The sequence below is a fragment of the Agelaius phoeniceus genome, chromosome 5 (assembly GCF_051311805.1).
Source record: "Agelaius phoeniceus isolate bAgePho1 chromosome 5, bAgePho1.hap1, whole genome shotgun sequence".
NCBI lineage: Eukaryota > Metazoa > Chordata > Aves > Passeriformes > Icteridae > Agelaius > Agelaius phoeniceus.
The window spans coordinates 18556801-18569018 of NC_135269.1; the positions used below are offsets into that span (position 1 = coordinate 18556801).

The 12218-nt window shown below is 40.7% G+C and overlaps 1 protein-coding gene across 4 annotated transcripts in view; it reads right to left on the reverse strand.

Annotated features, from left to right (window-relative positions):
- Positions 1 to 12218, reverse strand: part of LOC129119816 (fatty acyl-CoA reductase 1-like) — a 118133-nt gene that overhangs the window by 58676 nt on the left and 47239 nt on the right. For all 4 annotated transcript variants that reach the window (XM_077178450.1, XM_054632013.2, XM_077178447.1 and 1 more), the window contains exon 2: positions 247 to 472. In XM_077178450.1, coding sequence (XP_077034565.1) covers positions 247 to 435 — 189 coding nt within the window. In that variant the 5' untranslated portion in view covers positions 436 to 472. The remainder of the gene's footprint in view (positions 1 to 246; positions 473 to 12218) is intronic.

Below are 12218 nucleotides of genomic sequence, written 5' to 3' on the forward strand. Positions count from 1 at the left end.
AACGGGAATTTAAAAGATTACATCATTACAGTGTAAAATGCTGCGGCAGCCATCAAAATCAGACATATACAGGTTTGTTCATGTACAATTCTTTTTGCTGTTTGTTTTAGACACAGGAAAAATACACAGCTGTTACAGCAGAAGTCAGCATTTTGCTCCTCATGAACTGAGTAAAACAGAAGCCCTCTGCTTCACCCAGCTAAACGGATTTCAGATTAGATTCCAGAATAAAGCATATGAACTTACCTTGCATTTCAACATGTTGGCGACTCTCTCTTGCATTGACTGTCCAGCCTTCGGCCTGACAAGAATATAAACTGCTTTCACTTCAGGGCTGGAGCGCAAAAGTTTTTCCACCAGTACTTTGCCCATGAAACCTGTAGCTCCTGTGATAAGTACGGTCTTCCCATTGTAATAAGCTGAGACTGAAGACATGGTGCTTTCTTGTTCTGTCCCTTCCTGCAGCAGGTACCTGAGAAAATGCAGAAATAAAGTTTTAAAGGCTTTTGGGATAACCTTTCTAGTCACCTAGGTAAACTCAAATTGGTTCAGTCAATGCCAATTTTAAAAATGATTTTTTTAAAAAAGGCTTTATTGCGAAAATACGCTACAAAAATCTGAGAAGCTTAAAAAAATCAAGCTCAGCCTTATCCTCTATGTGACACCACAGCTGCACACAGAGGTCAAACACAGCTCATGCTGTCCAAGGTTCCCAGAAGGAGATGCTCACTGCAGTGCTGAAGAACGTTTATCTGCTACTGTGGAATGGCAGCCATGAAGATATGCAGCTATTCCTACAAGACAAAGGAGAAAGAAATTTCCTCACAAACCCTGCTGTGTTTTCCACTTCAATTCCACTGTGCCTACGGCATTCCTTGTCAGCCATCACTCATCAACATGCTCAGACTTTTCCTGTTGCCTTCACTTGGAATAACACCATGAAGAAAGCTCTTCTTCACATAAGACAGTGCAGTGACACTGCTCTGCACGACTACAATACCGTGCACAGGTTACAACCCTTCACAAGCTGTTATGGCCAGAATTCATCCCAGTTCACTCTAAGGAGTGTAGACACGATAGGCTTCCCTTTGGAGATTCACTGACATGGACCAGGTTCCCACATGATGTGTCCTAGTTAAATATTTTAATTAGATGAAATAGTTTCAGGCCTGAATGTTCCCAGTCACCCTGATTCAAACTCTTAAGTTGATTAAATGCAAACAAAGCTGGACTGAATCCTCTTAGAAAAGCCCTTCTTCCCCTATTAGCCTAACAGAAGCAAAACAACCATCTTTGAAGTGGGGCAGACCACAGCAAGCACAAAATACACACTGCAAGGAAAAGGCTCATGAAAAATACCAGTAAATGTTTTGAAAAAAGCCTACTGAATTTGAAACAAAAAGAAACAAGAATAGTAGAATGCTGCCTTTCACGTATTCAAGAACCAGAACAATGATCTTCAAAGTGTCTCAGAAAAACTCCTCCAGCAGAAACTTCAGAGACACAAACTAGGGAGTCAAGCCTAACAAAATACTACTTTTCTTTCCCATTGCTGCCTGGGACCACAGCATTCAGCATCAAACAAATGAAAATCCCCAAATTTCTTTATCCATGACAAAACATCAGGTGTAGAATCCAGTTTAGAAAGTGGGTCAAGCAGAATAACCTCTCAGGGACACTATTTTACAAACTAATAGCTGTGGGTATTCTGGCTCAGTGAATTTGGTTATTAGCCTACTTTCAGATGTCGTCAAGATTGTACCTTAGATGACTACAGAAGGCTCATCTAGGCCTATTAAAAACCTGTTCTTATTAAAGAGCTGGCCACTCAGGAAGTTAAATCAACAGGTTAAAACGATTGGATAATTAACTTATTGATAACAAAATGTCACGTCTCATTCCAATTCAGAAAACTGACTCATACTGGAAGACAGGAACTTGCAGAGCCAGGGAGCATGTGAAAAGTGTGTACGGCCAGAAGAAGGTTGTAGTTCAGCCAGATGAAGGCAAAAGATCTCAGAAACTTGGCATGACACATGCCCTCCAATGTAGAAAAATAAAGGAGAGGTCCTTAGTCACTAGAGCCCATACCAATCCCAGTGAACAACAGGAAACAAAAAAATATAAGGACCACTTGCAGCCACTGGATGGATACTTGCTTTGAATTTGTATCCAGAGGATCATATCTGCACAAACAATGGTATAATTATAGAGTACTTAACACCATAAACTTGGAGATTACCAGAGGAGTTATTCTCCTTCCCACACTTCAGAAGTAGAGAGCATTTCCAACCTGCATCACTAAGTACTGCTGCTTTGCCTTAAGAGTTGTAGACTACTGCACAAAATAACTGTGAAAAGCTTCCACGTGTGGACATCAATTTATTATGTTGTTTCATTTGGGTTCCCTGCTTCAGTTATCTAAAAAACGCTTCATTTGTTGTGGCCAGATGTTCAATGCCTGCTAGAATAGTAAAGTAAATAAATCACACTACTTTGTCCCTGTAATTAACTGTGTCCCTGTAATTAACCATGCAGACATGTTTCACTAAGCATTTCTGACAAGGACTACATGCACATAACTGACAGTTCTTCTCCATCTAGCCTGAGATCATTTTGAGTGTCTGAGTCCAAAAAAACCCAAAAATTTCATCTCCCAAGCTATTCTTGTATGATGAAAATGGAAGTACCAAACATAGCCACTGAAAAAACAAACTTTCAAGGTAATCTGCTGTTACTATTGATTACTGGCTTATCCTCCTAGGGTTAAAAGAAAAGGGAAGAAAAATCCCATCCTTTCTATTTTCCATAAAAAAGCAGTCCAAGTTAGGCAGCCTAGAGTTAGTAGGGCAAATTTCAGAGCTGGATCCAGTTACTCAGCCTCATCCACAATAAAAAGCCACAAAGAATGAGATGGTGTTTGCCTGTTATGGGAGCAGATTCATGTTTCTTTGCAGTACATTTATTTTTCTATTTCCTAAGTGAGCTTCAGAAGAAATTATAAAAATCTTGTACCCATCTGATGCCATATTAATTATCAGGAAAGAAAGTATGTGGATTTGTCTAATGCACACAAATAAATTCATGTTTTGAGATCATGACACAAAAGCCAGAATGCTGCAATTTGGTATGTTCAGACAGATCCCAGAATCTCCACTGGTCAAGCAAATTTAAAGAGGCTTTTATTACATTCCATGTTCAAAGGCAGATTCCAGTTTATATTCAGGATTGCTGAGATATTTTCCTTTCAACTTAATCTTGAATTTTTTATTTTGTACAACTATTTTGGATTTTTTAATATTTTTAAGAGTGTGATTGATTGTTTTCTGTTTTTATTGATTTTGCTTGGCCTTTGTAAAGAAAGTACTGAAAAATATATGGAGATTTTAAGGAACGAGAGGATTTCTGAGGTCAAAGGGTGTGACCCAAGTAATGCCTGCTAACCTGACCCTTTGGAGGTCTACTTCAAACCAGGGAGAACTACATGCATGCCTTTTTGGCTTTTTACACTCAAATTGTTTCCTACAGAAGGTTATACTTGGCCTTTCATCTAAGGGAATAAATAGCCAATACTGAGAACTGATGAGTTTCCAGTCAATTAAACTACAAGGCATTAGGTTACTGGTAGAACTACTTGAACTATGGTCAGAAGTTGCAGAGACACGACCCTTAGTGAGGTAAAGAAGGATAAAGACTATTTCATAGGCTGAGGTTCCTGGCTCTTCCAAATCTGACTGGAGGTGAGAAAGCCACTGAACTGTGGAGAAAAGCCCATGCAAGAGCTTCCTGCAACCCAATTCAAGTGAGTATATACAGGCAACTCAGACGCTTTAGGCACTAATTGGAGCAGGAAAGTAATCTCTGATGCCACCCGAATTACTGAGCACAGCATCTTTGCAGCAGCACAAATCTCTCTGATGCTGACTCATCTCCAGCCAGAGCAGGAAAAACCCACGAGCCAGGAATCCCACTGAGCACCTCTGCAGACAGAAGTACACAAGCTGTTCTGAGGGTACTGTTGCCTCTCACGGTCTCCTCTGGATCAAACAGAAAGGACGAGCTACAGTGCAGTGTTACAAACAAAGCCACGATCTTGTGCCAAAGGACAAGCAAAAGGAAAGGTGAGAATCCTAATCCTACCAAACTAATAGCTCCCTCCTGCAAAAGACAACCCTCATATCCTCAGCTGAATAGCACAGGAGAATTTTCCCCACCAAGAGCAGGCACAACTGAGCTGATATTTAATAGAACAACTACTCTGTGTCCTCATCTGTCATGTATTTTGGTGATGCCAAATCTGCATCCAGATTGCAATGGTGTGATGCAGAGTCAGCTGCTACCAGACCCAGAGGGGTGGGAAGGGAAATGTGGACCTGAAGCTCACTGAATTCTGCCACTGCCACTGCCCACAGCAGCCCCATGGCTGCAGGGGGTCAAGGAGGAACAGCAAAAGGGAGGATGAGCAATGGAGGTGGACTGGAAGAGGTGAATATTTTAGCATGGTTTGGATCACTGTCCTGTTCAAACAGGACAGCAGCCAATTCAGAAGCTTATCTGTTGAGATATTTGTCTTTTCAACTCAACTACATAAAATGAAAAAAAAAATTAGTTTTGTGCAAGAGCAAAGGACCATATGCCTATAAATGTACATCCAGGTTCAAAAATGGTCTCTCTGACATCTCCTTGTACTGAGGCTAGTTTTGATGAGCTTTTTCTTGCACAATTTTATGCAGGGATGTAATTTCCATAAAGAAGAGGATCAGCTTCTTCAGATGAGTCTTTCAGACATCATATTCAATGTAATGAACCGGCTTCAACCAAAATTACACTTAATGACAAGCAATAGGTTTTGGAAAAAAGCTACAGTCAGCAAGAGTCCTTTAAGACGAAATAAATTTTGGCCACTTTCTGAAAATAAATTTTTCATCTTGGGTGAAAATATCCAATCATACATAAGACAGTTTTCTTTAATCAGGATTCTAGAAGAGTTATGATCAACCTGGAACACACAAAGAAAGAAAAATTCCTGTTGCTTCAGAGAACTTGTATAGCTGAGGTCAGAAAAAGCAATATAAAGTGGTCACAGACTATTTCTGTCTCATCAATTTACTTCCTCAGTCTATTAATTATTTTATGAGTTTTAAATGGACTGAACACTGGGGATTATGAACAATACATCTTCATAAAATTATTTTCTCTTTTACATTTTGTCCCAGGATGTATTACAGAGACTCTCCAAAGTAGGCAAGTAATTGTAATACATAAAAGCAATTATTTCCAATATGTGTTTTTTGCCTGAAAGCATTTATTGCTTGTTTAATCATCATAAAATAAATACACACCATGCATGCTAGAAATAGCTGAAATAGTGACTTGTTTTACATCATACTGACTTAACTCCTGGCTCCTCAGTAACAGCAGGAGAAAGTCACTCTGCTCCTTTGATTTAATTTTCTGGGCCAAACTCACGACCAGAGAAGTTCCAGTGCAATGACCAATGTTTCAACAAGGATTAACGTGAATTAACTTAGATTTGAGCCTTTGGATTTAAAATATTTCCTGCATTTTCAGTAAGAAGCAACAGCAAATCAGAGCAGAAAATGGCTGTAGTTCAACACTGCACACCATTTGAGACAACAGCATTGCTGACACAAACAAGCAGAAAGTACCAGCAAGGAGGCACTGAAGTTACATAATGCATTTCCAAAGGTCTTTAGGCACAGAAGGATTTGTGTAGCCTATGAAGTCAGGGAGATTTTACTGGTGGCAGAAAATGAAGCAAAGAGGATGATAAAATGGCCTTTCTACAGAAAAATTAAAAGTTCCTTACAGTTTGTTGAATTTCCACAGTTATTTAACGTCACCTAACACCAACAACAAAGAAAAAACTCCCCTCATTTAGCTAGAGAATTAAAAGGAAGGTCATAATCCACCCTTTGTGCAAGCACTATAGAAGCTAATAGTAGCATAAAGAAATAAAACCCTGCAATTCAAAGATGGGCACATTTTCAGCCAGACTGAACTCCTGATGATAATCCTCTTTGCAAAAGAGATTTTGCTTCAAGCAATTTACACCAAATATAAACATTGTTGTTAGAAGCCTGAAGGTTAAATCACTTTTCTCCAGCTAATATATTTTAAATCATTTTTTGTTTGCCAACAGTAGCAATTTAAATCCATAACAGCATCCCCAAGTAGCATCACGCAAGGAGAAACTCATTGCTTCCAGAAACCCTTCATGCCTTGAAAAACCACACCAGTTTCGCAATCCATTTTAATTTATAGCAGTCAAATCTAAAGAGATACAGAAGTGTGACAGCACAATTAAGAGCTGGAGACAACAAGCAGCGTGCACAGCTGGATCCTGCAAACTGCTGAATGCCACATGACAGGCAGACAGACATGGAAACCTCTGGGAATTGTGGCTGCTGGGTAAAAGACCTGCCCCCAGGACAGATGTGGGCAAAAGCTGAAACTTCCAGCCTAAGCATTACCTACACAGCTTCACAGATGTTCTGTTCTGACCCTCCCAAGTAGTGCAAAGTGTTTGACCACCATGAAGAAATAGAGAAAAAAATGAAGAAAACAGAAAGGCCACTGATGGAACACAATGCAGGAGGAGCCTCTTGATTTTTTTAGTGAAACCTGTTTAGTCTCACTCAGTCTCACTATGTTTTTTCTCCAAAATTAAGGAAAACAGGCCTGCAAACATTTTAGAGCTGAGACAAGGCAATGGTGTTGAGGACATACCTACTTGTGTCATGTAGGATTTAAAAGAACAAATATTTTTCAGTAGCCCCAATATCAATGTATTCTGCCTCAATCCTATTTAATTATCCACCTGGTAAGAACAGCAGCTACCAGAGACTTCAAAGGCGCAGCTTCTGCAGGCTCCTTTCTGCATCACACAGTCCAGCATATGCACCCACTCTCCCTTTTTTTTTTTAAAGCTAGTTGTTGCAAAGCCATTGAGCAGATTATAGGATCAAAGCATAGATCAGAACTAGAAGGGGGTTTTTGCTTTGACTCAGCATAATTAAAGGCAGACGTCCTACACCAGAGCTTTTCTGCAGGCAATCCTTTCCCCCTTATCATTTCCCCAATTCACACTTCACAGCCATTTTCTTCTTGTTATTTCTCCTAGGATCTCTACAACCAGCAGTCCTGTCCCAAAACCCTAGATGAAAACTCCTGCCATACCTACTGTACACCAATCACTCTGCACCCCAGTACTGCACAAGGGAGGTCTCAGTGAGGTCAGGAGTTAAGTCTGTGTGATAACAGGCTTGTCTGGCAAATTAATTTTATTTTAGACATCTCCATTGATAACTTCTTATTAGCATCCAGCAGCTAACATATTAACAAAGATTTTCTGTCCTTTTCCACTATTCGTCTTTGTCCCCCATCAAAAATAATGGCACCAGCATTTATGACATTTGTGATTTTTTTTTTTCCCTGAAATGATTATCAAGCACTGCAATAGGTTTTCCGGGGAAGTGGTAGAGTCACCAAGTCTGGAGGTATTTAAAGATGTGTAGATGTGGCACTTGAGGACAAAGTTAAGCGGTGGACTTGGCAGTGTTAGAAGCACAGAATCACAGAATGGCTTGGGTTGGAAGGGACCTTACAGACTATGTCATTCCAACCCTCTGCCATGGGCAGGGACACCTTCCATTATCACAGGTTGTTCAGAGCTCCATCCAACCTGGCCTTGGACACTGCCAGGGATGCGGCAGCCAGCTTTTCTGGTCAACCTGCGCCAGGACCTCAACCACCCTCATAGGGAACAATTTCTTGCCAATATCCCATCTTAACCTACTCTCTGTCAGCCTAAGGCCATTTCCCCTTGTCACTCTCCACCCACATGAAAAGTCCCCCTCCAGGCTTCTTACAGGCTCCCTTCATGTACTGAAAAGCAGCTTTAAGGTCACTCTAGAGCCTTCTCTTCTCCAGGCTGAACCATCACAATTCTCTCAGCCTTTCCTTACAGCAGAGCTGCTCTATCCTTCTGATCATCTTGGTACCAGTTGTGCACTGGCTACAGCAGCCCCCTTTCCCTCGCTAGGCTCAGGGCCGGAGGCAGCTCTTCAGGGGGGGTCTCACCTGAGCAGGGCAGAGGGACAGAATCCCCCTCCCCTGCCCCTGCTGCCCACACTGGGGGCTCAGTCCAGCACACAGGTGGGGTCATTGCCCACTCACACACTGCAGAGACACATTGAGCTCTGCAGCCACCAATACCGTCTAGTCTCTCTCTCTCCAGTGATCTTTAGGGTCTTTTTCAACCTAAATGATTCTGTGGCTGAGCCAGTTTAAGAATACTCACATACAATTTGAGGGTGACCAGTGGCTGAGGTGTTTCGGTGGTTTTTTTTTGTCAAGCCCCATTTTTGGAAAAGTCCAACTAGCACAGCTGCTCTGAAGGACAGCAGCTGCAGGATTGCTACCTCCCCAGCAATTTCCACATTCCAGCACTCATGGAAAACTATCCCATAATGGCCCCAAAAAGGACTGGGTGCCTAAAAACGCCTACATTTCTGTAACAAATGGAAATGCAGTGGTGATTGACAGCAGCAGTGCAAATACTTATGTGATTACAGCAACCACGTTCTTCACAAAGGCACTGTCATGACATAAAGAACAGTCCACTCAAGATTTAGAGTCAACAGCAATATTGATACAAGTAAACCAATATCACTGATCATTATCTAGTACGTAAATTCAGGCCATGGAATGATGGAGAGACTGCCTTCCTAAGACTTTTTCTACTCACTCCATCCAGCGCTCTTGTCAGGTAAATATCCAAGCACAACGCTTCAAAGTCTTAATGAAATCAATTGAAACGGAATTTCTATGCTTTCATAAGAAAACCTAAAAAAATCCCTGCAGAAACCAACAAAAGAAGAAACTGAGGAGAATGTACAGGAACGTGGTCAAAATGATGACCCTCCTAATGACCATGGATTTAAAAACAATTATCTAAGACATAACCTTTCTATTTTTACATCTTTTTTCCCCACAGCTATGTCCAGTGGAAGATGTAAATAGAAAAGGCACATTGCTTTGTACTCCAGTGCAGATCTATCACTATAAATGTGTATTTTTGTTTGTATTAAGCTTCAAAACAAATGTAAAATAATTAATAATTGGCTGAATAATACAAGCTGAAAGAAAGCAAGACAGCTGCAGGTGACTGCACTAAGAAATCCTGTAACAGTAAGCTAAAAGGACATTTCACACCCCAGATGTCAGACTAACAGAATGGAAAAAATTACCTGCTGTGTTCAGACACAAATTTAAACTGAACTAAGTAACTGTAATTATTTTTATTTCCAATAGGAAGCCAAGCTCAGCAGTCTGAGTAATTTTATATTGCGGTTTCATTAAGAAGTACAGTCTAGAACCCTACTCTTGTCTTAGAGCTAAAAGACAAAAATGATTGAAATATTTCCCACTAAGAAGAGTCTTAAAAGGATGACTAGATGAATGTGAGAACCTATACTATTAATTTCATAGCAGAGCATATATATAGACATATACTTTCAAACCCAAAGATTTAAGATACCTGCATGTTGGGGTTTTTTTAATTTACCTGAAAGAGAACATTATCAATGGAAAGAGCACAGCTTTGCCTTTTCCCTCATCATTGACTCAAACCTTAGGCTAAATACAAACAAAAAGCTTTTTTTTTTTGTTTGTTTTCCCCACATTTCTCTATCTTTCAGGCTTTGAGCATTTGATGGCACCTGGCAAAGTTGTTCTGTCCAGAGCAGGACCAAACCCTTCAGGAGTGGGGAAGAAGTGTGACAATAGCCTATTTAATTCCAGGAAGTCCACAGGGAATTTTACACTAGTAATATTGCACACTGCTAGCTGGCTTATTCTACAGCAAGCTGGGAAATCAGCACATGTGACCAGCTCTCCAGTAATTCCCTGTATCCCCTGTTTTGTTGAAGACAATTCTGACACTACTAGAATCAGAACCACAACACACTGACAGATTTGCTGTTGGAGTCCCTGGCACTGGAATAACAAGGCAGCACAAAGTGCAGAGACTAGGGCAGCTCCAATAGCAGTTCTGAGGCAGGTCCAACCTTGTTATTGCTTTGTAATGACTCTCACTGTGCAGATATGATGGACTGACAAACACCTCGTTCCCCCTTTGGAAAAGCAAAAAATCACAGTGAGGAGAATCTAGGAAGCTGCTTCCTCCTACAAGGATCCAGAGTTGGAGTGTTGGGAAGGGGCAATGGAGACACCGGTATGGGGCTTGTGGGCTTCTGGAGAGAGATTAAGAAAAAGGCAGCAGCAAAAAAATTAGACTTTATACGTATAATGTAGAAGAATTAAAGAGTGTACAACTTCTTAAGATATGAGCCAGTGAGATACAAGGCACTTTTGCATATTTCTGCCTCCCATTACACCTCACCACTCTGGGTAGACTTTTCCCACTGCTTTGTCTGACTGTCCTTGTCTGGATGTGCTCTCAACCTCTTTAATCCTTGATCTAGTACTTCTAGCAAGAGAAACCACGGAGTTACATGCACAGATGATCCCTGCTGCTCCTCCTGAGGATGTGGGATAGCTCAGGGCCAGGGAATGAAAGCTTATGAGATGACATGTCCAGCGAGACTACTGGTTTCACCTCAGCTCCTTTCAACAGCAAACATTATCCTAAGAGTTTGCAAGTTTTGTTTTTCATTGGGCTCTCAAGGACAGCATGCAGACCTTCTTCTCTGGAAACTCTGACAGGGAATACAGAAGCATCCCAACTAAGCCAGAACCTTATGAAAGCCAGTGGCCATATGAAAGCAAGCCAGGTATTAATGGAAAGCTCCAAGGTAGCTGCTAGGATTTCCAGAGTAAAGCACTGTTTGATCAAAGTGGAAAACTGAAGGAAACCCACTGAGCATGGACAGGGTGAACATGTCTTGGATACTGCAATTGCGAAATGGACCTTTGAAAAAAAGGAGAGGAGAGGGAGAGGGAGAGGGGACCAGCAAAGAGGAGAGTTTGTAGGACTCTGTGATTAGTATCTGAGTCAGGGTGTTTGGGAAGAACTTTCCATTCAGCTTCTACCAGAAGTCACCTCACAGTGAACTGGGAGTGCCAATCCAAGAGATCTCCTCACCGTGCTACACCCAGAATTACCCACACCGGCTTCAAACTTCAAGTAGTTCTGAGATCTCTAAACACACAAAGCCAAACTACTCCTGGGAGATATCCTGGCAATCTGCAACATGGATGAAATGTAAAAGGATTTCTTCCAGAAAATAATTTCCTCAACACCAAAACCAATAGATGAATTAAATGAAAAACCACCTATAAGAGTCTCTTCACATGCTTTGGAAAATTCAACTTTCTCATGGAATTTGCCAACTGGCCTGCTGTGGATAGCTGGCAACACAGTCTGCTAGCACGGGTGCTGATCAAAGCAGGCTTTGGTCAAGCAAGACATGGACCCAGAGCCTCTCATTTCTTGGCATCTGACAGCCGCTGCCACAATATTTTATGACAGATTTTTAAAATGTTTGACAGATTCTAAAGAAGGTATCAACAAAACACAGAAACCATGGTGTTATTTGCAATTATAAATGTATTAACACTTCTTTTTCAAACCATCAGCTCTTCCCTTATTTGAAACTCAGCTAGGAGTATGCAGAACTCATTCTACTGAGAACATTTTCATAAAATCTTTCACCAGTAACACAGCAACGTTTATCCCTCCCTCCTGCTGCTAAAAATGCTTTTTAAATGCAGTACTGTATTTGTGCAATCCTTGTTTTATACACCTTAATTAAAGATGTCTCAAATACCCCAGAGAAACAATGTAAACATGTATTTTATAAATACCCCAGAGAAACAATGTAAACATCTATTTTATTACTACCATTATCAGAAACACGGCCATTTAAGGGGCTGGTAATGAATTAATTATGCAATGCCAAACAAAGATCTTCCTGGTGTTTTGGAAAGCTGTTTAATTCCTTGATTGTTTAAGTCACATTACAACAGGGATCAGAATCAACATCCATTTCACAAACCAAAGAGCACAACAGCAAGAAAGACCATATATACTGTAAGATACATTGATTTCATCAAAGTTGTTGTTACAGTATTACAATTTCATCATTATTGACCATATGCTAGTTTTAAGAACTATTTTGTGGTTGCTGTTTTGATTTTTGATGGGTTCTGGTTTGCTGCAAGTTTGTTGGTTT